Source organism: Sus scrofa, chromosome 18 (assembly GCF_000003025.6).
Source record: "Sus scrofa isolate TJ Tabasco breed Duroc chromosome 18, Sscrofa11.1, whole genome shotgun sequence".
Taxonomy (NCBI): Eukaryota; Metazoa; Chordata; class Mammalia; order Artiodactyla; family Suidae; genus Sus; species Sus scrofa.
In genome coordinates, this window is record NC_010460.4 from 17,685,019 (window position 1) to 17,712,479 (window position 27,461).

Genomic DNA, 27,461 nt, shown 5'->3' on the forward strand with positions numbered 1-27,461 from the left:
TCAAGTAGTTTTTGTCATTCTCTATGAAATATTTGTTCATATTCTTTGCCCAGTTTTCTGTTCATTTTTTTTCCCTTGTAAAACTGTAAGATCTCTTTATATGATAAAGAAAGAAACTTTTTTTCTGCTGGGTTACAAATTTTTTTTCTTCTCTGCCCTGTCTTTTGGCTCAATTTATAGTGGTTTCTTGTTGTTGTTGCCATATTTGTTTTTACCATAAAAAAAGTTTTAAGTGTTTTATGCTAAAGCATTTATCAGCATTTCTCTTTTTAGTTTCTGAGTTTTGTTTCTGTTTTAAGTATTAGCTCTCCTGCAAGATGGGTCTCCTTACAGTTGCCTAAACTTAAATGCACCAGGGCATGGTTTGAATTCCACTATATCATAGGTACACGCAAAAAATTAGATTTTGGAGTTCTCATCATGGCTCAGTGGAAACAAATCTGACTAGCATCTGTGAGGACACAGGTTCGATACCTGGCCTTGCTCAGTGGATTAAGGATCTGGTGTTGCTGTGACTTTGGCATAGGCCAGCAGCTACAGCTCTGATTCGACCCCTACCTGCGACCCTCCATATGCCATGGGTGCAGCCCTAAAAAGACAAAAAAATAAATAAATAAATAAAATTTTTAAAATTAGATTTTACTGTGTAAAGAGGGAACTCACAATGTCAAGGTCTTTAAGAGAAGAGAGGGCCCAGAGACCCCATCCTCTTAGTGTCCCTAACTGACCTGCTGGCCTCACAGAATGGTTTTCCAGAGAAGGGAATTCTGCCCATCTTTTGGTCTCCTTGTATAGAGCAAGTTTGAGAGTAGCTGTATCAGTGAAAGGAATAATCAGACTGTCTTGGCAGCAGGCAGCCTGGATTTTGGTGCCAGCTCTTTACCCAGAGTTGTCTGGGAGGCACACACAACTGCCCAGCAGCTAGACTTTTGGCCTCATGGAATGTTACTGAATGAGAGAAAGGAAACCAGTGGTCCCATGAGAAGCTGAGCTTGTGTACAGTTCCTCAGGCTGGGAAAAGCCCTCTTCCTCAACTCCAAACCCCTGTATCTGGTTTGAGCTAACTTGTTGTCCTGGCAGTGCAGAATGAGCACCCAGAATCATTTAGAACAAACTGGCTTTTTGCGTCATTTTAAGTTAGTAAAGAGTCAGGTAGTGGAGGTGAGACTAACACTTTTACCCCCAACTTTTTTATTTTGAAAATTTCCAACTATTACATTTAGAATGGATAAGCAGTGAGGTCCCACTGTATAGCACAGGGAACTATATGCAATCTCTTGGGTTAGACCGTGATGGAAGATAAAGGGGGTGTGTGTGTGTGTCTGCGTGTGTGTGTCTGTGTGTGTGTGTCTGTGTGTATAAGACTGGGTCATTTTGCTGTATAGCAAAAATCGGCACAACCTTGTAAATCAACTATATTTTAATAAAAAAAGAAAGAAAGAAAATTTCCAAAACCACAAGGCTGAAAAGAATGATACCATGATGCCTGTAAACTCTTTGCCTAGATAAACCAATTGTTAACACTTTGTCACCTTTGCTTTATCTTTCTCTATAAATATATGTTTTTATCCATTGAAGCACTTGAAAGTAAGTTGAATACTTGATGATGGTTCACGTAAAATAATTTAATATACATCTCCTAAGAATAAAGGCATTCTGTAACCTAACTACAATACCGTTTTTTAGACCTAAGAAAATTAGTATTTCAATATTTTTAATTCCACATTCAAATTCCTCTAATTGTCCAAAATGTCTTTTATAACTATTTTTTTTTATCTAAGATCTTAACAAGATCCATACATTGTATTTGACTCTGTCTCTCTAGTCCAGTATCCCAAAGTGGACATTTAGCAATGCCTGGAGATACTCTTTTTTTTTTTTTTTTTTTTTTTTGTCTTTTTGCTATTTCTTGGGCCGCTCCTGCGGCATATGGAGGTTCCCAGGCTAGGGGTCCAATCGGAGCTGTAGCCACCAGCCTACGCCAGAGCCACAGCAACGCGGGATCCGAGCCGCGTCTGCAACCTAGACCACAGCTCACGGCAACGCCGGATCGTTAACCCACTGAGCAAGGGCAGGGACCGAACCCGCAACCTCATGGTTCCTAGTCGGATTCGTTAACCACTGCACCACGACGGGAACTCCTGGAGATACTCTTGATTGTCACGACTGGCATCAGGTAGATAGAGGCCAGGGATGCTGCTAAACATCCTAAAATACACAAGGCAACCCCTGCAACAGAGAATTATCTGGTCCAAAATGTCAGTGCTGAGATTGGAAATAAATGTCAGTTGGTGCTGAGATTGGAAACCCTTGCTCTAGTCTATCTAGAACAGTCTCCTCACTTTTTGTTGTTTTTCATGATTCTGACTTATGGTATCTAGGTCAGTTGTAATGTAGAATGTTCCACACTCTAGAATTTTCTGACTCTTTCCTCATGATTAGTTTCCATTTAAACACATTTGGCAAGGATATTGCATGGATCATCATTGTAACAGTTATTACCGCAGAGCAGTCTACCCCAAAACTCAGTGGCTTAGTATTAATAACCATTGACTAGCTAAGTTCTGCTGATCTGGGCTGGGCTAGGCTCAGCTGACTTTGGTTAGACTCATTCATGAATTTGCATGCAGTTGATAGAAAACTTTAGTTGGGATGACTAGGTCCAGCCCCATTCATCTGTCACACTTTGCAGCCTAGCACTGGCCTGTTCTCATGGAAGAGGCAGGGGTCTGAAAGAGAGTGAAAGCATGCAAGGTCTTTTGAGGCCTAAGCTTAGAACTGGCACTCCTCACTTCAACTGCATTATGGTGGTGAAAGAAGGTAGCAAAGCAAGCCCAGACTCAAGTGGTAGAGAAATAAACTCTACCTCTTGATGAGAGTTGCTGCAAAGTCACGTTGCAAGGGATGTGCCCATTGCTATCAGTCTATCAAATTGATATTGTGTACCTCTTGTTGCATGATATCAGGAGGTGTGTAGGTCAGGCTGTCCCACTGTTAGTGATGTTCAAGTTTGATACCTGCTTAAGTGGTAACTGACAGAGCTCTCCTTTGGAAAACTCTATCTTTCATATTTGCAGGGTGTCTATTCTGTTTGCCATTGGATTAGTTTCCTAGAGTCACTATAACAAAGTACCCATAAATGGGCTGGCTTAAAACAAAAATGTGTGTCTCACAGTTTGGGAGACTAGAAGTATGAAAACAACATGTTGGTCGGCTCCCTCTGAAACCTTAAGGGAAAATCCCTCCTAGCCTCTTCCAGCTTCTGGTAGCCCCAGACATTACTTGGCTTGTAGCTGCAGTACTTTTCAGTTTGTCCTCCATCTTCACGTGGCATTCTCCATGTGTCTCTGTGTCTTCACATGACTGTTCTTATAAGGATACCAGTCCTATTGGATTAGGATCCCATCCCACTCCATCATGACTTCATCTTAACTAATTACATCTACAATGAACCTGTTTCCAAATAAGATCACATTCCAGGGGTCCGGGGGATAGAATTTCAACATACCTCTTTTTGGGAAATGTAATTCAACCCATGATACCATGACACCCATCAACCCTTCACCCGTAGGTTCTATCATCCCTTGATAGTCAGTGATTGAATCACTTATTATGTTGAGGATTGCATAATACTCTTTTTCTTAAGCTTCATTTCTTCAACATTTATTAGCTGGCATTTTTCTGTAAAGAAAAAGGTTTCGTTTTCTTATTTCTCCGCTATCTCTTCTTTCTTCGCTCCCACTATTTAAAAAATCACATTAAATGTGTGGCTTTTTCTTTTTATACAACCATCATTTTTATACAACCATAAAACGAAACTCTGATGCTCGAATCATCTCAAATTTGGCTAGTTAGAGCCCATAGTCAACTCCTTACTGAATGAAAAATAAATATTTAAATATTTATTTAAACTCTTATTAAATATTTAATATTTAATATTTAAATATTTAAACTCTTATTAAATTAAAATTTTTTCTTTTTAAAATCTGACTCCTCCCACCAATCTATCCCTTAGGACCTACTTCTGCTGTTCAGATAAGCCAGGGTTCATGTTTTTCTCCCTGGAGAAGCTATGTGAAAAGTCTCATCATCATTCCTAAAGCATAGCCATGAAAAAGGTCATTTATTGAGCATTCTGCTCTACCTGTGTTATTTATATTGTCATAATACCTTTGTCTTCGTAGTGTGACTACATACCACTCTGAGGCTCCAAGTGAGATACTGGAAAGACCGTGGATTTGCAAGCTGACAATTGAATGCTGGCTCTATTGGGTATGTGATTTGGGGCCTCTGTAGGCCTTGGTTTGTTTACATATACTGTGGGGATGATGATATTTTCCTCAGTTTGACCCAGCAGCTTATCTAACTTAGAGCAGGTGTTTATTAGTTCTCTTCTTTCCATACCCTGTTGACAGGTCATGACTTCTGGGTCATGTTGGATTAATGACAATGACATAGAGTCCACTAGCAATTAATCAGGAGTTGATCAGTTTTATTAATTCAGAGTATTAATTAATCATTATGAATTAAAGGTAGCTGTACCTAAGTTTTAGCTAAAATTTACATTTATCTTTGGAAAAAAATGTTTTGCTTATCAATTTCTTAATATTGTGGGAAGGAGGTCATATCTCTTCAACTTAAGAGAATGACTTTGGGGGCAATCTTTTGCATTTTACATGCATATTAGGAATCTCATTTACAAATCAGTCTTCAAAATATGTAGACTCAATTTTCTTCACCCGAAAATAGTACATTCATTCATTCCACAAATAGTATTGAACACCTACAATGTGCCATGCAATGTTCTAGGTACTTGGGGTACATCAGAGAATAAAATAAATATTCCTGCCCTTGTTTATATTCCAGCTGGGAGAGATAGGTGAAAACAAAATAAATTTGAAAATTGTATAAAGCATTAGAAGTAGGTAAGGGCTCATGAGAAAAATAAACAAAGCAGTGGTATACAGGAGGGGATTACTATTTTAAATAGGGTTGTCATCATTGAAAAAGTGATAGTTGAGGAGTTCCTGTCATGGCTTAGCGGTAACAAACCTGTCTAGTATCCATGAGGATTTGGGTTTGATCCCTGGCCTCGCTCAGTGGGTCAGGGATCTGGAATTGCTATGAGTTGTGGTATAGGTCGCAGACACAGCTCGGATCCCTGTGTTGCTGTGGCTGTGGTGTAGGCCAGCAGCTACAGCTCTGATTTGACCCCTAGCTTGGGGACTTCCATAAGCCTTGGGTGTGGCCTTAAAACAAAAAAGCAAAAACAGGTGGGAGTTGAGCAAAGACTTGAAGGAGGTGAGGAAATTGGTCATGTGGCCAGTCTGGAAGAACAGCAAATACAAAGGTCCTTGGGTGGGAGTGCGCTTGGCCTGCTGGAGGCTCAGCACAGAGGCCATTGTGGCTGGAGTGCAATGAATGAGGGGAAGAATTTTATTTATCTAACACTTAAGGAGCCCTTACTAGTAGCACTGTTTTAAGCACTTAAGAATATTAAGTAATCTTCCCAAAAACTACGTGAAGTGGGTTCTGTTTTTCTCTTTTCCAGAGGAGAAAACTGAGGCACAGGATAGTTAAATAACTGCCCCCAAATCGCATAACTATCAAATGATAGAGCAGGAACTAGAACTCAGGTAGTCTGTCTCTAGAGACTTTTGATGCTCTTAAGCACCCGAGAATGCTGTTCTGCCTCCTAGTTACTAAGAGATGAGATCCAATAACTGGAGACTAGATCCCAAAGGCCATTAGAAGCCATTGGTAAGGATCTAGGTTTTTATTCTGAGTGATATAGGTTTTGAACAAAAGCATGAGGAAGTTCCCTTGTGGCACAGCGGGTTAAGGATCTGGCGTTGCCCCAGCTGTGGTGCAGGCTGCAACTGCAGCATAGATTCGATTCCTGGCCTGGAAACTTCCACACGCCACAGGTACAACCAAAAAAGGAAAAAAAACAAAAAAACATAAAAAACCAGTGATTTGTCTGTTTTTTGTTTTTACTGTAGTTCTGGGAATTTCCAAAAATATTTACATACTTTAGGTATGTGTTACTCTGGGCTTTTTTTTTTTTTTTTTTTTTTTTTTTTTTTTTTTTTTTTTGGCCCTGCCTGTGGCACATGGAAGTTCTCAAGCCAAGGACCTAACTAACCCAAGTCACAGTAGTGACAATGCTGAATCCTTAACCACTAGGCCACCAGGGAACTCCCTCTTGGCATCTAGTATGCTTATGTAAAGTTGAAATAATTTTAATTTATGAGAACAAAGAAATTTTGATGTGTATAATTTAGAGATTACATCCTATCAAATACCATTTGTGTAAGAGTAATCTCCTCTATTTTTAAAGTCTTATAGGAACCTCTTTATTGTGTGGACCTAGTAATACTAATGTATTTGGCTGTGCTTTCTGGGGCCAACAAAGCAATTTTGACCAAAAAACTTTATTTTTCTACTTTGAAGGGAAAAAAAGTTTAGGAAAAAATGGTTATTCAAGATATGTCCTTTCTGTATACCTAAGGTGATGGGTTAGCAGTGCTGCCATCTTGGGGCTTAATGTGTCAGCATGCTGTGGGGGCCATGTGACCTCATGTGGGGCTCCATGACCTCAAGTGCAGCTGCCCCTGAGGCTGACTAAAGGACTTGGTTTCAAGCCACCCACCCTGCTCAAGATGGATTTAGGAGCAGTACATGCAGAGTCAGCCTAGAGAAAAGAAAGCATTGGGAAGATCACACAGTCATCTTTGGTCATAATTGCCATAATTTATTTAGCATTTACTGTATTCCTAGCATCATACCAAATGATGAGCTATACAGTATTATCATCCCCATGCTATGTGTAAAGAAACTAAGGCTTAAAGAGATTAAGTAAATTGCCTTAGATCATCATATACAGCTATGACATAAGTGCCCCTCTGCCTGTCTCCAAAGCCTATGTTCAGATTCACTTATTCTGTGCTGTCTAGGAATATACTTCCCTATAGTTATTCTTTGTAACCCTCAGAACACTTCCTGGAGGTGGTTCCAGTTCCAGCTTAGCCACCGCTGCAACTGACTTGCTTTGTTTGGGCCCACGTAGCCTTGCTACCTTGGGCTGGAATTTATCTGCCACTTTCCCAGCCTGGGCCTCCTCCTTGATTGCCACTGAGAAACTAGGTTCTTCAGCTGCACACCATGAATTTCTGGCTTCTCTCTCCATTCCCCGAGCAGGATTACAGGCCACACCATAGAGCACTGGCTGTGGCCTGCTAAGAGACTAACATGGGAACATACGACATAACCTGGAACGATGAGGAAAGAAACTCCTGGTGTGGTAAATTTTGATCAGTGGGAAATAGGAGAGAACCATGAAGATGGATTTTTTTTCCTTTCTGCTTCCCAAGAACTTACCTGAGCATGTTTTCGCCATGGTGCATGTCCGGAGATATCCTGCATGGATATGCAGGCGTACCTACTGTCTCTGCAGATTATTCAAACATCATCTTGCATTGTGTCCCATCCTTCTCCATCTCTCTTTCCTTTTCCTCTCAATCTTACTGCCTGGGATTACATCTCTGAAATGAAGCATTAGCATTAATTCTTGGTTTGAGTTCTAATTTTCTAGAAAACGTAGGCTAAGATATTCAGATCCAGTTTCGCCTGTGGAACCACCATTTCCTAAATTCTCTTGGCTCAGAGCCAAGTTTCCAAACGTGTATTTGAAAAGATAGTCACTGATAATAATATTGTCAGTTTTCTTAGTATACCTGATAGAATTCGTGTATTTCTCCAAAAAGTGTCATTTATTTGGAAGAAAATAAAAATAATTAAAAAGGAGTTCCCGTTGTGGCTCACCAGGCTAAAAATCTGACGTAGTGTTTGTGAAGATGCAGGTTCAATCCCTGACCTCAGTCAATGGGTTAAGGATATCGCATTGCCACAAGGTTCAGTGTAGGTCACAGATGCAGCCCCAGATGCACGTTGGTGGGGCTGTGGTGTAGGCCCACAGCTACAGCTCTGATCCAACCCCTAGTCTAGGAACTTCCACAGACCGCATGTGCGGTCCTAAAATAAATAAATAAATAAATAAATAAATAAATAAATAAATAAATAAATAAATTTGAAAGGATCCTTGGTGGTAAAAAGATTCTGAACCCGTAGCTCAAAACTAGCCTCAAATGGAAATCTACTCATGCTCTGAAGTTCTCATGACTAGCTTTGCCTTCCTTTCTAGTCTTCTCCTGGCTTGGGTCCCCATTTTTCTTGCTTAGACTATTACAACACCTTCCTAATTTATCTTCCTGTTTCCACATTTTCCTACTTCTGTTCTAATCTGAATACCATTGCCATCTGATAAATAGCCCTAAAAACTGATTTTAATCTTGCTCTCCCATGTTCAAAAACCTTCATTAACTTCTCACTGCCCGTAAAATAATGTCTAAAGTTCCTTCTAAAACAAATCTTCACTCAAGGCTCTTCACAAACTTTCGTGACCTACATTTCCAGCTTTAATACCAACAATAGCGTTTCTCTATTTGAATTACACCACCAGCTATTCAGGGCTGCTTGCTTTTCCCAAACATGTGTTGTGCTTTTCTGAGCCCACCATGGCCCTGGACAAGAAGAGGTACTTGTGGGTTTTGATAATCTCCCTCCGGAAGTATCAGAATACCTGCCACACCCATAACCACTTCCCAGGAATTTCTAATGGGACAGCAAATTATGTATCAACTTATTCTGCCATTTTAAACAAAACTGTTTAGTCCAGAAAGCAGGCACCTAATGTAGAGCAATAAACTTATGCTGATGTGATGGCTTGTCACAGAGGCTCTGCCTAACTTGACGGCGAGCAGCCAAACCAGTCAGGCCCTTTGGAGGAACTGAATATGAAATATAGAGAGGGAATCAGCACTTAGCAGTGGGGAGAAACTAAAAGTTCTCAGAGAAAAGGAAGAAAGCTGACAGCACGTAACTGGAATTCATGAAGCAATAGAAGCTATGAGATAGAGAAAAGAATAGCAAGTACTTAGTAGCAAGGGCAGCAGAAGCAGAGAGTCACAATAATAGCAGATAATTAGAGTACAAAGCAACAGATATTTACTGCTGAAGAGCCCGCAAGATAGATAACGCAGCTGCAATGGCTGTGTTGTGTGCTGAATCACCTTCCAGTCCCCACTGGTCATTACTAAACTTAGATTGAGGCAACCTGAGTCTATCTCTGTTCTGGAAATTAAATTTTTGCTTCTCAGTGCCTCTATCAGTCAAGATTGTGGCTGGAAACCAAAGGCGCCCTTAGCTGGGATTTTGAAAATAGTTTGATGGAGACACTATTTACAAGGATGTAGCCAGGGTTTCTGGCACATCAAAAGAATATTGAGGTACCCAAGGACTAGCAAGTGTGGAAACCCAGGGCTGAAGAGACAAGGGGTAGAAATGGTGTTATGAGAGTCCCGCAGGAGCCAGAGCTGGGAAGGGGCATATCTGCTGCCAGAACCGTGGTGCTAAAGCTGGAAGAAAGAAGAAGAAATACCTCAACCTCTTTTTCCTCTTACCCTCTGATAGTTGCTGATACGTCCCATTGGCAAAATCCAACAGTACGCCAGAGGGCAGTGGGGTCTAGGTGAGTCATCTTTGGATAACAGCCTCACCAGGCACAGAGCAGGGCAGAGGAGCATAGGAGGCTGTCAGTGGGCTAAGTAGTGGTGCCTCAAAAAAAAAAAAAAATTGCTCACATGCTACTCCCTGGAACCTGAGAAAATTATATTACATGGCAAAAAATGTGATTAAGTTGGGGCTCCTGTGTGGAGGAGCATATCCTAGTTTACATGGGTGGGCCCTAAATGCAATCACATGTATCCTAATAAAAGCGGAGAAAGGAGGAAGCAATGTATCCACAGAATCAGAACTGGAATAAAGTGGCCACAAGCCAGGGAAAGCCTGGAGCCATCAGAAGCTGGAAGAGACAAGAAACAGATTCACCCCTAGAGACTTTGCAGGGAGCCTGGCCCTGCCAAAACCTTGATTTTGGACTTCTTGCCTCCAGAATTTTGAGAAAATAAAGTTCTGTTGTTTTAAGCCACCCTGTCTGGTAATTTGTTACAGCAGTCACAGGAAACTAATACAGGGGCCAAATGAAAAATAACCAGCACAAAATCTATTTCTCTCAAATGCCTCTTTGACCACAATGATAGCCCTAATCACCTTGGCTGGAAAATCTTTTGCTTGCTTTCTGTGTTCCCTTTGGTACTTCTTTTTGGACCACTCATATGATTCCAATTAAATACTCCCAAATTATAGTTACTTTTGCATACAAAGATCTTTTCCTCCTAACCAGATTATAACATTCCCCTTTAGAACGAGAACCTTGTCTTGCACGTCTTTGTATCCCATGAAAATCCAAGCACAGTACTTTGAACAGAGTGCACATTCTGTAATTGGCAAATGAGAACGAAAGCTTCCATTTGTCCACCTGTAAATGGAAAATAACAATTTCTACTGACTTGCCTTTCAGAGATAATAATGGCAATGTTTCCTGGAAACAATTTCTGTACCTGTAATAGAATGATACATCTGAAACACCAATTCCTGCTGGAGAAATTTCTTTAAATTTTTTTTTAGTTTTAGTGTGTCCCCTATTCCATGTGGAACTGAAACTGCTTGCATTTTCACCCCAAGGAAGAAAAGGCAGGGGACAATTAAGAAAATTCAAGGGCTGAGTATTGATATTTTCTCAAGAACTTTGATTCATCCAGTAAATTTTTATCAAAGGACCATTATGTTAAAGTACAGTCCATAAATATTGGGGAAACACACACACAATAAGACATAATTCCAAGTAAGTAGTTGTCACACAACGCGATGAAAGCTTTTTATAAAAAACAAAATGCTGTGGGACCAGAAGGAAGAGAATGATTAACTCTATTGATGAAAGGTTTCACCAAAAAAAAAAAAAAAAGTCACATTCAAGCTGGTCTTTTAGGACTTCATCAGACAGAGCAAAGTCAAAAGCATTTGGAGACCAAGAGAAATAACTTTGCCTGAGCTGTTGCCAAAGCAAACCACACCCTCAGCTCAGCCCTATTGTATCCACAAAGAACTATTTTTATTCATTATCCTCATAGCTACTTTTTAAGAGAGGAAGAGGATGCAGAGTACCTCCCTATTTTGCACCTAGGTATTTTCTGCTTCAAAGAAAGGAGATTATCGGGAAGGAAAGCAGAGGTTGACTTCTGACAAGCCCAACAATGACGAGTCCAAATAAGCCATCCCGTAATGAGTTAATGAAAACTCTTGCCTTTCCTGAGCTTCTTTCCCACTTCTGAAAACTGAGCCAGGCTGTGCTGTAAGAGTATATGATAGCAGGGCATGAACCACTCCAAGGAAAGCAGGCAAGGAATCCCCTGGTTTCACTGCCCCAGACCAGGTGGCACTTCTTTGTGGCAAAACCCCCCGAATGGGGATTATGCCTGAAGTCCTTTGTTCCTCCCCCCACCCCCCCAATGCTGACCTTCAAATGGCTCCTTGAGGAACAGCTCTGCCCGGGCACCGCCCAACTTCTCTCCTAACCCAGCCCTGCTAGGCCTCTGAAACCAGAACTGTGCTGCTTAGGAGTGGGAGGAGAAACTCGGGAAGGCAGCCTGGAGAGAGGGAAGGACCAGCCTAAACCCACTGAGGGGCAGAGGGTTCCCCATCCTCACCCTACACCTTCTACTGGAAAAATGGGGAAGCCAAGCACCCAGATTCCAGCCTGAAAGTACACATCGCTTGTCCTTGTTTTCTCAAGAAGGCTCTACCTTCCAGGCCTTGCCAGAAAGCCGGCGGCATTTTCATGAAGCAGTAATAACAAGGACAGAGCGTTCTAGCCTGCTGGAGCCTGCTGGCTGGTCACTCTTTCCACTGCCTTTTGTTTTCATGCATCATTCCCTCACTTGCTTCTCAGATTCCTCAGGGCTTTGAAAAAGCCACAAATGCTCCACACAGTGACACCACCCAGCAGGCTAGCAGACATTGCTGACATGCACCCTGCCCTAAGTGGTATCACGTACACAAGTCCCAACAACTGGTGCCCAACCATACACCAGGTAAGAGGCAAGACAGCTTCCAGAAAGTGAACATTGCCCCCCATCTGTCCGGTTGGCAAAGGTGGGACTTTAGGTCAAGTACCAGCCAGGGGACTGATCAGTCACATACCTCTGTTGGATTCAGAACACATCTATAAGGTATGTGGACCGTGGTACTTCTTCCTTTTCCTCAGGGATCTAAATGCAGCCAACATAGATGTTACCAACAAAATGCTAGGGTGCTTTCACCGTTCCAATTCACAGACCAATGATTTGCTGTTTCAAATATTAGGTTATGCACACATACATACACTGAGCTGATGCTGTCAAAGATATCTATGTTTCAGTATCACTTCTGGCCTGTTTCAAACCACACTGCAGAGCTACCTTATCAGAATCTATGAAAATAGGACCCAGATATATGGATTTTTTAAAAAACTTGACAGTGTTGATTAGAATATGGGACAAGAGGAATTCTCACATATCATTGATAAGAGGGAAAAAAAAGTTTAGTTACTGTGGAGAATAGTTTGAAGAGCAATCTAGTAAAGTTGAGAATGTGTGAATTCTGTTCCCTAACAAATTCTGTTCTAGATATACAGCCTAGAAGAACTCTCACACATGAGCCCAGGGAGGCACATACCAGGCCATTAATTATACCATGATTTGAAATAGCAAAAAACTAGATATAACAAATACCCATTCATAGAATAGATTCTAGAATATTTATACAATGGGACTTATATTGCAGCACTATATAGTATAACATTACTATATTGTAAACAATGGACTAGCTCTACAAGTATCATGTGGATAAATCTTAAAAACATGTTAAAAATTTTTTCAGAAAAATATGTATGCTATTTATGTACATATTTAAACACTGAAAGCATATATATTATACAGTAAAAATATAAAAACATATGTGGGGTTTCTACCATCTTCAAGAGATTGGTTACCTCTGAGGAGAGATGGGATGGAAGGGCCTTTTTTGTAACAAAAATGTTTTATTTTTGTTTTTAAGTTATTAAGCAAATATGGCAAGTTGTTATAATTTATTAAATCTGGGTATGGATATATGTTCCACTGGTAACTCTGAGGGTCATTCATAGCAGAAGGATCTCATAAGACTTATATAGAATTCTCAAATGCTGAAATTAAAAGTGTGCTTATGGGGGTGGCTCATATAAGTGGGCCTTCAGATCCTTTCTACTCTGTTTTTTTCTAGATCTCTCCAACTTTCATTGTCCCTCCATCCCCTGAAATTTGCTAGAGCTCTAATTATATGTGGCATTCACTTGACTCTGTATTTCCTGGTACATTGCTGAAATGGGCTATTATTTACTCAATAAGTTTATGTCTTATTTCTTGAATTAAGCTATAAGCTTCTTCAGAACAGGGACCATGTCTTGTTAATTTTTGTATTTTCTGTAATATCTAACACAACGACTTGCACGGAGTAAGAGGTAAAGTATCATGATTAAGAATACAAGATAAAACAGGTTCAGAAATATGCGGGGTTATAAAAGCAATATACGAAAATCAGTTGTATTTCTATATACTAACCACAAACAATCAGAAAATGAAATTCAGTGTAATCCTATCCAGATCATACCTGCCCACCCTGCCTTCCTCCTTCCTTCTTTCCTTCCTTTCTTCCTTCTTCCTTCCACTACACCCACAGCGTATGGAAGTTCCCAAGCCAGAGAGTGAATCTGAGCTGCATCTGCAACCTTTGCCACAGCTGCAGTAATGCTGGATCCTTAACCCACTCTGTTGGGCCAGGGATTGAACCCGCACTGCCACAGAGACAATGTTGGATCCTTAACCCACTGCAGCACAACAGGAACCCCTCTCTCTTTCTTTCTTTCTCTTTCTTTTCTTTTTTTTTCTTTCTTTCTTTCCTTCTTTCCTTCCTTCCTTCCTCCCTTCCTTCCTTCTTTCCTTCTTTCTTTCTTTTGCAGAAATTAAAAAGCTGATATCATATTTCATATGAAAATGTAACCCAGAATAACCAAAACACTCTGGAAGAGGAAGAACAAATTTGGAAGATGTCCATTTCCTGATTTCAAAATCTACAGCAAAACTACAATAATCAAGGCATAAGGCATAAGATCAATTGAATAGACTTGAGTGTCCAGAAATAAACTCTCACATTTATGGTCAATTGATTTTTTTGACAAGTAGCCGAAGACAATTCAATAGGGAAAGAACTGTTTTTTCAATAAATAGTGCTGGGACAATTGGATGTCCACATGCAAAAGAATGAAGTTGGACTATACCTTACACTGTACAAATAAATTAACTCAAAATGGATCATAGGCGTAAATGTAAGAACTAAAACTATAAAACTCTTAGAAGAAAACATAGTAAAAAAAATCTTTATGACCTTGGATTTGGCAGTAGTTTTTTAGTTGCTTTTTATCACCAAAGTCAGACGTGACAAAAGGAAAAAAATAGATAAGTTGGACTTCAAAACCTTCATGCCATCAATGAAGTAAAAATACAACCCACAGAATGGGAGAACACCTTCGCAAATTGTATATTTGACAAGAAACTTATATCTAGAATATATAAAAATTTATTACAGCTCAATAATAAAAAGACAACCTGGTTAAAACATGGTCTAAGAATTGGAATAAAGATTCCTCCAAAGAATACGTACAAACTGCCAATAAGCACAAGAAGAGAAACTCAACGTTATTAGTCAATGGGGAAATGCAGGTCAAACCCACAAAGGAGATACCTTTCCATACCTGCAAAGATGACTATAATTAAAAAAGACAATAGCAAGTGTTGGTAAGGCTATAGAGAAATTGGAACCCTCATATGTTGCTGTTGGGCATATAAAATGATGCAGCCACTTTGGAAAACAGTTTGTCAGTTTCTCAAAATGCTGAACATGGAGTTACCAAATTGCTCATCAATTCCACTCTTAGGCATATACTCCAGAGAAATGAAAACATACCCCACACAAAAGCTTTGTGTGAACATTCAGAGCAGTATTATTTATAATGGCTAAAAACTGGAGGCAACCTATGTCCATAAACTGATGAATAGATAAACAAAATTTGGTATATCCATGCAATGGAATATTTTCACCCCTGAAAATGAAGTACTGATGTGTGCTACAACATGAATGAACCTTGAAAACATACTAAGCAAAAGACCATATATTGTAGATAAAGTCTCTAAAGAGGCAAAGTTAAAATGAAGTCTTAAAGGTAGGCCCTAATTCAGTATGCACAGCGAGATACCAGGACTGCCCATGCCCAGAGAAAAGAGCATGGCGAGGACACAGCAATAAGGCAGATACATGCAAGCCAAAGAGAGAGGCCTCAGGAGAAATCAGACCTGTAGATACCTTGATCTTGAACTTCTAGCCTCCAGCACTGTGAAAAAATAAATTTCTGTTGTGTAAACCACCCAGTCTGTGGTATTTTGTTATGGCAGCTATAGCAAACTAATGTAGTGGTTCTTTTGAGTGTGTACCAATGATGTGACGTATAAGAAAGGTCTATGCTTTGAATTGTATTTTGCAGGGTGGCATCTTCTGATCACTCATGTCATCAATTGCTAGAAAAATGAGAACTCTCCAGAAGATCAAGTACTGTGCAGTAGTTACCATGCACAGGCCCCATTGAGGCCTGGCCTTTGAAGTGCCTTGTTCACCAACCTTAAAGGAAGGTAAATACTTAGAAGATCTCACCAGACCTATGGGATTTTCATAAAGTGGTAGAAATTGATCCAGATGTGCTTAAAACCAAGGAAAATGTCATTTTAAATGATGTTTAATTACTGAGAACTCTTAATAACATGGAGAAAGGATTATAATATTAAGTAAAAAATTCAGCATGCAAATTTAACATGTATAGATTGACTCGCCTTATCTGTATAATGATATGCATAGAAGAAAGACGGAATAGAAATAGAATCAAAGTTAACATTAGTTTTTCTTTGTAGTGAGATTATGGGTTATTTCTGAGCTTTTTTCTTTATACCTCTCTGTATTTCTGAACTTTGCAAAGATCATGTATTAGTTTTATAATCACAAAATATGCTTATATTTTAAAGATTAAAAACTGAAGCAAAGGATAGATAAGATTGAGAGTCATCTCCAGGAGATGTGGTTCTAGGACTCAGAGGTCAGATCTCTTGCAACCCTGATGCTTACCTGTCCTCTTGGGATTTGGCCATAGGGTGTTGCCCCATGCCTAGAAATTCTGATTATGCTCCTGCAGTGCCCTCCTGTCTAGAACAGGTCTCTGAACACTGATCCTCCCTTCAGACCTCTAATTCCTAACTCTGAATTTAGGCTTTTCTTTCCAGATTTATGTAGCCACCTCTCTTTTTCTACCAATGACTCAACCCAACCTCTCCCACATCTTTTATATTCTTCCAACCTTTTATATTCTGAGGCTACCCACAGTGACATATGGACAACTGTGTCCTTCATGAGCAGAGTGGCTGAAAACAGGCACAAAATGAGAGGAGAGGGACAAGAGAAGGGAAATCCTGAAGGAAATGCTTGTGGAAGTTTGATGCTCCTGGCTTCTGTCTACTCCTTCTGTTGTTCCTCCTCCTTACAGGAGGGGCTTAATCCACTTGGTGAATTTTGAGGTACACCGGGCAAGCTCAGCTTAGCTCCTCCTTTCTTCCGCTGAGGTATCTACCCGCCCACAGTGCAGATGTCACCTTGGTCTGCTCCTCTGGGGGTAGGCTCCCTTCCCACCCCCAGCATGAGAAGGCCTGTCCTGGTCAAAAGTTACTGCGACTGAGTGAACAAGTCTACCTCATTCTAAAACTCATTTAGTATTTAGTGTCCCGTTATCTCTCACAATAAATAGCCTTTATCAGCAATCAAGGTGGTATTTTGGTCTCCATCTGCTCACTCTTTTATTTAATTCATATCTTCACCAGAACCTAGGATAAGGATTGGGGAAAAGATGGGAACTTGACAGAGACCTGAAAAAGAAATAGTACTTGTTATGAGCCAACTCTGTGCCCAGCACTGAGAGGAGCTTTATGTGTATTCATTTGTTTAATCCCTGCAACCACTCCCAATAGTTTACATTATTTTCCATTTCACAGAATAGGAAACTGAGAGAGGTTAAGAACTGGCCCAAGGTCTTACAGCTGGCAAGTGGCCTGTGTCTTTTCAGCTTCAAAGCCCAAGCACTTTCCTCTGTAGAAGGGATCGTCTTTGGCTGCCGTGAAGGCACTCTCAGGGCAGCAATTTCATCTTCCTTAATACTTCTTCCTAACCATCTGAGCTAACAGTGGAGCAGCACACAAGGAAAGAAACCATGAAACAACCAAAGGACAGGGAGCGAGATGATCATAAAACTCTAGACCAAAAAACATCAAGAAATTAATTTGTCCCAATTTTGGGGGGACTTCTGGATAAATGATGCCTTCTGCCCCCCAACTTGTGCTCTGGCTTCCCCAGTTCTAAAAGGATTCAATAATACCTGGTCTTTCTTAAGTCAGGCCACATGTCTTGCTTTGCTGAGACTGGCCTCAGCACAGTTGTCCTCTTGCCCTCGCTTGCTATTAAAAAACAAATGTATGTCATATTGCTCTGGGTGGCACATGGAGTAAAAATAATTATAATGAATAGTGAATCAACTTAACAATATACGAAAACCAAAAGTAGTGAACTGATGCACAGAAAATGATATAAAATGCCAGCCATAGGGGCTGCCCCTCTAAGCAGACAAGCTGAAGAAGTTTTGATGTGCCCCCTGAAGGACAGTCAGCTGGCAGGCTAAACCACAGTCACCGAAAGGGCCAACAACTCCCCAGATGCCTAGGGACCAGGCAGCATTTCCAGGAGCCCAAACCACTGCTACTTTCTTCTCATCTTTCCAACAAAAGCCCAGAAAGTGCAAGGGCACCCCACAGACCACTAAGCACATTCCCAATTGTCCTCTAGGGAAATTTGATGCTGAAAAATGGACCTTTTCCAAAATAGTGGTTCAAGCCAGATGAGGAATTACAGAGAAGACAGCCTTCCATGGTAAATATCCTGCCTCCAAATCCCCAATGTCTTCATTAGGGAACTGAAAACACAAGCACACCAGCTGGTCTCAACTGCTTTGAAGCCCTGTGGCACAGTGGAAAGAGCAGTGCTGTAGGGCTGGCAACAAGAGACTAGCCTTCTATTCCCCAGCTCTGCCAAGTTTTAGCTGGGTGACCTTGGCAAAGGTACTTAACTTCTCTGGGCTTCACTTTCCTCATTTGTTAAATGAGGTTTGATTAAACTATAATGTTTTCTGGTTCTGAAATCCCAACTTTCATCTTTGGATTCGCATCCTACATTTCAAGAAAAGTAAAGCAGTTTCTTGGGTGTTATGTTTCCCAGATATCCTGCCTCTCATCTTTTCAGTATTCTTCATTGGCTTTCCTTCCACGGGATTAAACCTGTTAACATGACATTCAAGGTTCTTTGAAATCAGCCCATGCTTATCTATCCAACCACCCTCCTCTCACTCCCACCAATCACATATTTAATCCTCTGGCCATATTGGGCTATTTGTACTCCCCCATAACACTCTTCTTGCAATTTCAAATACTTACTGACCATGTACATTCACATCAGTAAGCCTTTGCTTGCTACTGTTCACTTTGCTTGGACTGCCTTATATTAAGGTAGAGCCCACTGCTGTAACAAATCAGCTGTATAATATCAGTGGATTAACACAACAGAAAGTGTTTTGGTTTTGTTGTTGTTTTGTGATTTTTTTTTTTTTTAGGGCCGCACTTGGGGCACATGGAAGTTCCCAGGCTAGGGGTCAAATTGGAGCTGTAGCTGCCACCCTACGCCACAGCCACAGCAATGCCAGATCTGAGCCATGTATGTCTGTGACCTACACCACAGCTCACAACAACACTGAATCCTAATCCACTAGGCAGGGCCAGGGATCAAACCCGAATTCTCACGGATACTAGTCCGGTTCTTTTCCTCTGAGCCACAATGGGAACTCCAGAAGGTATTTTTTAGACATTTAATAGTTCAGTGTGGCGAGCTGCCTTCCAACCAGGCTCCTTCTATTTTGCAGCTCTGCTGTCTTCAAAGCTTCAGAGTCCTTTACAGAGCTATCAGCTGGGAAAGAGAAGGAAGAAAAGGCCTGCGTACTTCTTAACCTAGTCCAAAAATGATGTATATCATTTCTGCTCACATCCCATTAATGAGAGCTGGTCACCTGGTTCCACCTAGTTGTATAGGGGATTGGAAATTGGTTGGGCCAATTCCTGGAATAAGTTGATGCTGTGGAAGGAGAGCATGAGCCTTTGATGGTCAACTAGCCATCTTACGCCCTTCCTTGTTTGTCTACTTATCAAAGCCTTATTCACCCTTCAGACCTCCTTTGTGAAGTCTTCTCTGACTTATGTAAGCTGATCTAGTTCCTCCTTTCCCTGTGTCTCACTCCCCTTTCCCTTTTCTCCATCATGACAATTACCATAATCTACTGTGTGGTTTGCATGCCAGTCTACACAACTGGACTCTGAGCCTTGAGGGCAAGAATACTGTCTTTTCATTTTTGTATTTGGAAATCTTAGCATAGTGCCTGATAAATAGCAGTTTTATAATGATATTTAATGAATTAATGCATATTATCAGTGAACAAATGAATGATTACCTTAAGGAAAAGAAACTGGTTTTTACAGAAGAACAAAGACCTCAGTCTTAAAAAGAAAAAACTAAAAACTATTGGTGATCCAAGATTATCCAAAATGCTAAAATGAAAGTAAGTTTTCCATACAAATGTCAGGATTATAATTAATATTTTGCATTATTATTTACTTAGAATCTGTTTCATTCATAAGCTCCATTAGGGTAGGAACATCATACATATTGTTCTTTGTTCTGACTCCAGCATGTAGCACACTATCTGGCCCATAGTAGGCACTCAGTATATATTTCAGAAAGAATGAATTGATAAGGAAATGAATGAAGACTACACCTTAATCCCATGAGTCATATAATAAATGCATGTCTTACATTACAAGAGGAAAGTGTGGATGAGGCCATGAAAACTTACACCATAACTAGAAAAACAGAACAGGGTGTATATCAGGACTTTACCATCATTACCTTGTACAATCTATGTCCTTATCTTCTTTATATAAGAAGATGAACAAACATTGTTGGAGAAAGCTAAAATCTCAATGGGAATAGTTGCCTGTGAATAAATGAGGACAAATGGATGTCTCTAAAATGGTAGCGCTATGAAATAGCCTCTGCAAATTGGTTAATGAGAGAAGCAGGAAGCAAGAGTGCAGACAATTACGGAGTCGTGACAGCTGTGAAAAATACATTGATTGAGAAAAGACAAAAACATGTTTTTCGTAGTTCTTAAAGAGGTATAGAGACAGTTTTTCAAGTTTTATGACACATTTATTCTCTTCATAGGTCCCATGTAACACAGTTTGGATTAGACATTACAAATGGCTTCCAGTTGTATGGATTGCTTTCCAGACTTTGTTGTGGGAGCCACCTGATGAGGAGGGCCGAGTGCAAGTGCATAAGCAGCTTCCGATCAGAACTTCTGCATGGGCTTGGCCCAGCAGAAACTCCGGAAAGTCCTAAATATAAACAAGTAAGTTTGCAGTGTGGACTGATTCGTGGTGGTAACAAGCTTGATGCTGATGTCAACAGATGGACTTTTTTCAGAAACTGACCAAGATGTTACTAGTAGGTCTAGGCATTAAGTGACCTGAAAATGGGACAGTAGATTTACTTGCATACCTTTGATGATACATAAATGCAGAACCATTGGCTTTCCCTGAGGAGCTGTCTGTCTCCCTTTGTGGGAGAAACTGCTATGAGCTAGGTACACAGCTAAATTATACTTCCTATCCTATGATGAAGTTGGGCAGAGCCATGTGACAGAGTTCTGGCTAATCAAATGTAGATGGAAGTTATGGACACCAGTTCCAGGTCTGGCCCATAAAAAGCCTTCCATGCAATACACAGCAGGCCTTTTCCCCACCCATTGGCTGAATGGAGAAGATTCGGAGAATCTAGAGGAAGCTAGAGCCATGCATTAGAAGAAGTCTCTGAGTGACTGCATAGGATGGACCTCCACATTCCGTACATCTCCATTCCTACCAACCTATATTGCACTATGACAAGAACAATTTATTTTTTATTGGGCCAAACCATTATTTTGAAGTCATTTGTTATAGCAATTAGCCTATCTTGACTAATACACCTCTATTTGCCAACTCTCCTTCTAGTCGCAAGTAGGAAGAGAGGCTAGGGTGAATTTCAGGAGTCCAGGTCCATAGCTTCAGAGGATTGAGACAAAAGAAGGTTCCAGACAAAGCTCAACATCAGGGACTATTGCATTTAGTGGGATTCTGGAGTTAATTTTAAAGCTTAGACATTCCCACAGAGCTGTAGCCATGCATGGTAGACTCTGCTTATCTAACCAGTCCCTTCTGGACATTTTCATACTCTTAGGAGAACAGTGAATAATCATCTCCTGACCATGGTTATCATATGAACCCCAATAAAATCTAGTTGATGTAATATGCTTAGGGTCTAGCCAGATAATACTACGTTTAAAACCTGTCTTAATTTTGCTTTTGTTTTTCGCTAAACATGGTAATTAAGAAGAAGAAGAAATAAGTTAGTAAGTTAACTTTGTGTTTGGAGGTATTTTTTAAAGTGATTATGCAAGGTTTGGTTGAACACAATACCAATGTTCAACTGTGGGGGAGCCAACCAAGCACTGTAGCAAAAAATGAGGTCTTTTGGTGCTTGCCTGAAGATATTATTGGGGAACTTTTGTTTACTGACCAGACTTTGAAAATTAAATCCTTCTTCCAGTAGCCCCGGGTGTTAAGGACAAAAAATTAAAACTCGCTGATTGAAAACATTTTAAAAAACAACTTGTTTCAGCCTTAAAAATAACAAGGAGTAAGTTCAGCTTAAAACATGATATTCGAAATTCATTTGGCCTGCCCAACAGAAACACCACACTTAAAAGCTGGATTCCATAAGTCATCTTTATACAAATGGATGCTCTACCAGATGAAATTTAGTAGAGGTTTGGGACAAGGGCCCTAGAAATGCTAGATAGCTTCTGCCTGTAAACATGACCCCATTATAGGAAAGGGACAGTTGATCTCCTTATCTTGGAAGTGTCAAGAGAAAGAGATGAACTGGGAGATAGGGCCCAGGTCCAGGGAGAGGTAAGAGATTTAGGAGAAAGTCCCATTTTTGGAAGTGCCCCTTAGGCTGAGTTGAAAGAAGCAGTCTTGGGATAGTACTTTTCTTTTCAAGAAGTAAATTCTACTACCCTGCTTTCTAAGGATTTAGACTAAGCTGTGATGATCCCCTAGCTTTCCTCATTTTTCCTCAGACTTCATCTTCTATCCCTTTCCCCAAAGCACTCCATTCCTTTGTCTTCCCACCTAAAACCCCTGGCTGCACTTAAATAGCCAGGAGCAGACCTGGTGCTTCTTGAACCTCATCACCAGAGCTATGTCCACACTACACAGGAACCCAGCAGAGGAACAGGTGGGCTCAAGGAAGTGTTCCTAAGTTATGGTTAGGGGACTGAGTATGCTCCTCAAGGTAGGATCTGTTGATCACCACAAAGGATGTGTGACTTCCTTGTACATCCCCTTTCTTGTATACCCTTGTAATCAGCGCCCTAAGGACTTGACAGGAGTTCTTAAGTTCTAACTGGTGTGGCCATATAGAGCTATGTTATGTGAGTGCCTCCCAACCTCTTCTCTCAATGCTCAGATTCATTTTTTCCCCCCAAAGCTATATACTTTGGAAGGTTTTTATCTACTAAATAAATCATATTCATAAGGAAAATGTATGAAGTATCTATTAGGTGCCAGATATTGTATTAATGAGGGATTTACTCACATTCTCTAAAATTCTTAAGTAGTCTGAAAACATGAAATGATTAGCCCCATTTTACAGATGAGTAAACATCTGTAGTAACATCTCTGAGGTTCAGAGTATTAATAGCCCAAGTCTTTATTGCTAGAAACTAAATTCTGATTGGCTTTACCTCCACACCCACATTCTTTCCAGTAGACTTTCTCTGCCCTGTAGACAACACACACACAACCAACCAGAACTTCTTCTGTGAAGATACAGTTAGTGTGGCATAATCTCCCCCATCTCCCAGCCCCCTACTTCCCCTAGAAAGAAAGCTTTCTGTTACTTAGTCTATCTGTTCAGTCTTTATTGTGAGTAAATATACAGTGTCTTCTAGGCTTTTTTGAAGTATTGGACATGGTTCAAGTGATGCTGTTGCTATCCTCAGAGAACTCTTAGATCCCAGAAAACCCAGACTGGAAACGTGCTGGCAGTTCAAAACAAACAGCAGTTGAACAGAGGGAGTTCAGAACACAGATCCAGGCACAGACCTCCTCCTCTGGGATTCTCCCACCCCTTTGATTCTATTAAGTATTCAGGGACCTCTCGCTGGCTGATGTGAAGGAGGGAGTTCTTCAGGAACATAAAATGTGGTGGGAACAGGGGCGTCATGGCTGAATGAGTGACAAAAGAAGGGAAGAAAAAAGGAGTGAGGGGAGAGGAGGCACGGAGAGAGGCTGAAGAAGAAGGAAGAAGGAAAGAAGGGAGCTTATATATAAAGAGGAGGGAAAAAAGGAAAAGGACGGTTGGCCATTTACACTGTTTGTTCTTATAACTACTGATGGGATATTTGTCACCAAATATAGTAACCCCCAACTGAGGCAGTACGCAAGCGTTGCTAGGTTCGCTGGCAGTGCTGCTGTTGAGAACTGTTTCCTCAGAGGGATCTTCACCGCCTCCCCTATCCAATTGGTAAGCCAGAGTCTTTAAAAATTACAATAGGAGTTCCCATCGTGGCGCAGCAGAAACAATCCAACTAGGAACCATGAGGTTTCGGGTTCGATCCCTGGACTCACTCAGTGAGTTAAGGATCCAGCATTGCCGTGAGCTGTGGTAGAGGTCGCAGACTGGCTCGGGTCCAGCATTGCTGTGGCTGTGGTATGGGCCAGCAGCTGTAGCTCTGATTAGACCCTGAGCCTGGGAACCTCCATATGCTGCGGATGCAGCCCTAAAAAAGGGGGTAAAAAAAACCAACAACCTGAAGAAAGCATTAAAGGTAAATAAATAAAAATTACAGAATAAATGGGGAAAAAGGATATTACTAATTACAGTAGTAAAATGAAATTGTTCATCAGTATCCTAAGGTTAAGTTCTGCCCTGCCATGTAGAATATTCACAACAACTCCCCTGTCTTTAAACTAGCTGAAAAACAAACATAAAAAACAGACAAGCAAAAACTGAAAAAAACCCTCTGGGTATCCAGAAATATAGGGCAACCTTGAGCAGAGTTTAACTGACTTGGGTATTTAATTACTGTAAAATGAAAGTGTTTACTTGGAGATTTAAAAATAACTTGTTTTCCTTAGAAACCCACATTTTTACTTTTAATAATGAAATCCTTTAATCTAGTTGTTTATATTTTAAATGGGTCATTTATTTGGTTTATAGTAGCTTAAAAATAAGAGGTAAACATCAACCAAAGAGAACAGATGCATACATTTACCTCACTCTAGAATTTAACAGTACTCAAGAAACATCTGAAGCTCTGTCTATTCTGCATCCTAACATTCTTCTTTAATTTTTTATTCTACAGTCTAAAGTGGTTTTGATGGGGGGATGAATGGAAAGTGAAGGGAGAGTTATTTTAAAATACCACAAAAGAGCCTTCTGTATCTGAACTCCCAAAGTATTCTGTCTTTAATAAGTATTAGCAAAAAGATCTATTTATTCATAGTTAAGTTCTGGCTAATGACCAATTTCAGATTACCTTCTTCTGGTCCCAGAGGAAAAGTGGCCCTGGTAGACTTCATATTCCAGAAGTTTCTGCCCTGATTGACCACCCCCTCTCCCCAGAGATAAACTTGAACTCCTGCATCTACTCCTTAAAGGGGATAAAAGCCTCCGTCTTAATCCTCTTATCCTTTACACAGGATAAAGGCTGTCTCCTAGGTGCCAGGCAACAACTCAGAGCCCCTTTATCTGAACATTCAAAGCAGGGATAATCATTTTAAAATAGTGCAAATAGTCAAGTTCCTATTTTTAAAAACCCATTTTTAAACAGGCTGTCATCACCTTAACCCAATGATCAGTATTAGCTTCATTAGTAGTGGGATAACCAGGAATTACGTACATGCAATAGGAAGTATACAGTATTACCCTATGAAAAATTCTTACCAAAATGTTTAACCCGATTCCCATTGGCCTTTAGATCTAACTTTGAGCTTACAAGGAATACAGAGGATAGAAGAACAAGTTCAACAACACCATGAAAAAACAATCAGACAAATCCAGCAGGTGGGACATTCTGTAGAACAGTGAGGCCAGAATTGTCAAGAAGTCAGTATCATGAAAATAAAATGTATTTGGGTGTGATGCAAAGAGACAGGTCTAGATTAGGAGCCTTGAGAAACATGACAACCAGACTTGCCTTGCGGCACAGCTGGTTAAGGATCTAGTGTTGTCATTGCAGCGGCCTGAGTCTGATCCCTGGCCTGGGAACTTACACATGCCACAGGCACAGCCCAAAAACCCCAAAACCAAAACCAACCAAATGAAACATGGGGGGCTTGTTTGAGTTAACCATCTTTAAAAGGTGTTTGAGGGAGGATGAAATGGGGAGTTATTCTTAAAGGATATAGAGTTTGTTTGGCATAATGAAAAAGTTCTGGAAATGGTGGTGATCACACAACATGGTGAATGTATTTGAGGCCACTGAATTGGACACTTGAAAACAGTAAATTTTATACTATGTGTATTTTGCCATGTATTTTTTAAAAGACATTTTGGGGAGTTCCCGTCATGGCACAGTGGTTAATGAATCCGACTAGGAACCATGAGGTTGTGGGTTCGATCCCTGGCCTTGCTCAGCTGGTTAAGGATCTTGCGTTGCTGTGAGCTGTGGTGTAGGTCACAGACGCGTCTCGGATCTGGCATTGTTGTGGCTGTGGCATAGGCCGGTGGCTACAGCTCCGATTAGACCCCTAGCCTGGGAACCTCCATATGCTGCAGGTGCAGCCCTAGAAAAGACAAAAAGACAATAAATAAATAAAAGACATTTGGGGAACAAATACGGAATATCTGAATATGTGTGGGTATTAAATGCTATTGAGAAATTGTATGAATCATGTGAAGTGTGATAATGGAATTGTGTTTACTTAATGATGTGTTTATTAATTTAGAGATGAATGTTGAAATATTTAGGGGAGAAATATATATATATTTCTATAACTTGCTTCAATTAAACTTGCAGCAAAAAAAAAGAGGCAAAATGGAGAATACATGGCAAAATTTTAGCAATTGTTTGATCTAGGTGATGGACATTGGGTGTTCATTATACTATTCTGATTCTTTCTCTCTATATATTAGAATTTTGTAAAGGAGAAGGGAATCATGGACAAATTACTTTTCTATAAAACAACACAAATGGTGATTGGGGTTCTGACTTGGAAATATAATTTATTCTGAGGCTCTCTGGAAGGTCAGACTTCCCAGGGTAAGGAGGTGGGTGGCACAGGATGAATACTGGTGGTCAGAGTCTTGCAACCCTGATAGAAGGGTTATATATTAAAAAAACAGCTGAGAAGAAAGTTCAAAAGGGTGAATAAAAATTATCAACCCCAATCAGAGTGCCAGAAGTTTTCAGAGAGAATCATTGCTCTTGGCTATAACTGGCTCCCCTGCTCCTGCCATGTCCTCCCTTGGGTTTTGGGCTGCTTAATTGCACTGAAAGGTCAAACTGTTGCAGTTCAGGGAGCTAAACAGACAGGAATAGGACTGTTTTTCACCAAAGGCACCCTATAGGTCATTTCCCTTTTACAAAACAGTGAACCATAGAGCAGGTCACTAGGTTTGTGTCTCTTCTATATAGTTTTGTTTATTTTTTTAAATTTTAAATTAAAATTTTTTTTCCATTATAGCTAGTTTACAGTGTTCTATCAATTTTCTACTGTACACCAGGGTGACCCAATCACACATACACATATACATTCCTTTTTCTCACATTATCGTGCTCCACCATAAGTGACGAGATACAATTCCCAGTGCTATACAGTAGGATCTCATTGCTTATCCACTCCAAAGGCAATAGTTTGTGTCTAATAACCCCAAATTCCCAGTCCATCCCACCTACTCCCTCCCCCTTCCCCTTGGCAACCATAAGTCTGTTCTCCATGTCCATAATTTTCTTTTCTGTGGAAAGGTTCATTTGTGCTCTATATTAGATTCCAGATGTAAGTGATATCTATATGGTATTTGTCTTTTTCTTTCTGACTTAACTTCACTTAGTATGAGAGTCTCTAGTCCATCCACGTTGCTGCAAATGGCATTATTTTGTTCTTTTTTATGGCTGAGTAGTATTCCATTGT

At 40.4% G+C, this 27,461-nt stretch overlaps 1 protein-coding gene and 1 long non-coding RNA gene across 13 annotated transcripts in view; one reads left to right on the plus strand and one right to left on the minus strand.

Moving 5' to 3' along the window:
* The window catches only part of MKLN1 (muskelin 1), a 338,714-nt gene that overhangs the window by 191,213 nt on the left and 120,040 nt on the right, over positions 1 to 27,461 (minus strand). Inside the window, exon 3 of one of the 3 annotated variants that reach the window (XM_021078930.1) lies at positions 7,381 to 7,544. The exons of the other annotated variants lie outside the window; for them this stretch is intronic. Coding sequence (XP_020934589.1) covers positions 7,381 to 7,406 — 26 coding nt within the window. The 5' untranslated portion in view covers positions 7,407 to 7,544. The remainder of the gene's footprint in view (positions 1 to 7,380; positions 7,545 to 27,461) is intronic. 3 annotated transcript variants of the gene reach the window in all.
* Positions 1 to 27,461, plus strand: part of LOC106506781 — a 277,552-nt gene that overhangs the window by 15,002 nt on the left and 235,089 nt on the right. For 7 of the 10 annotated variants that reach the window (XR_002340361.1, XR_002340368.1, XR_002340366.1 and 4 more), the window contains exons 2-4: positions 4,185 to 4,272; positions 15,572 to 15,716; positions 20,446 to 20,632. This is a non-coding gene — a long non-coding RNA (uncharacterized LOC106506781). The remainder of the gene's footprint in view (positions 1 to 4,184; positions 4,273 to 15,571; positions 15,717 to 20,445; positions 20,633 to 27,461) is intronic. The other 3 variants (XR_002340364.1, XR_002340363.1, XR_002340362.1) reach the window with 2 other exon arrangements.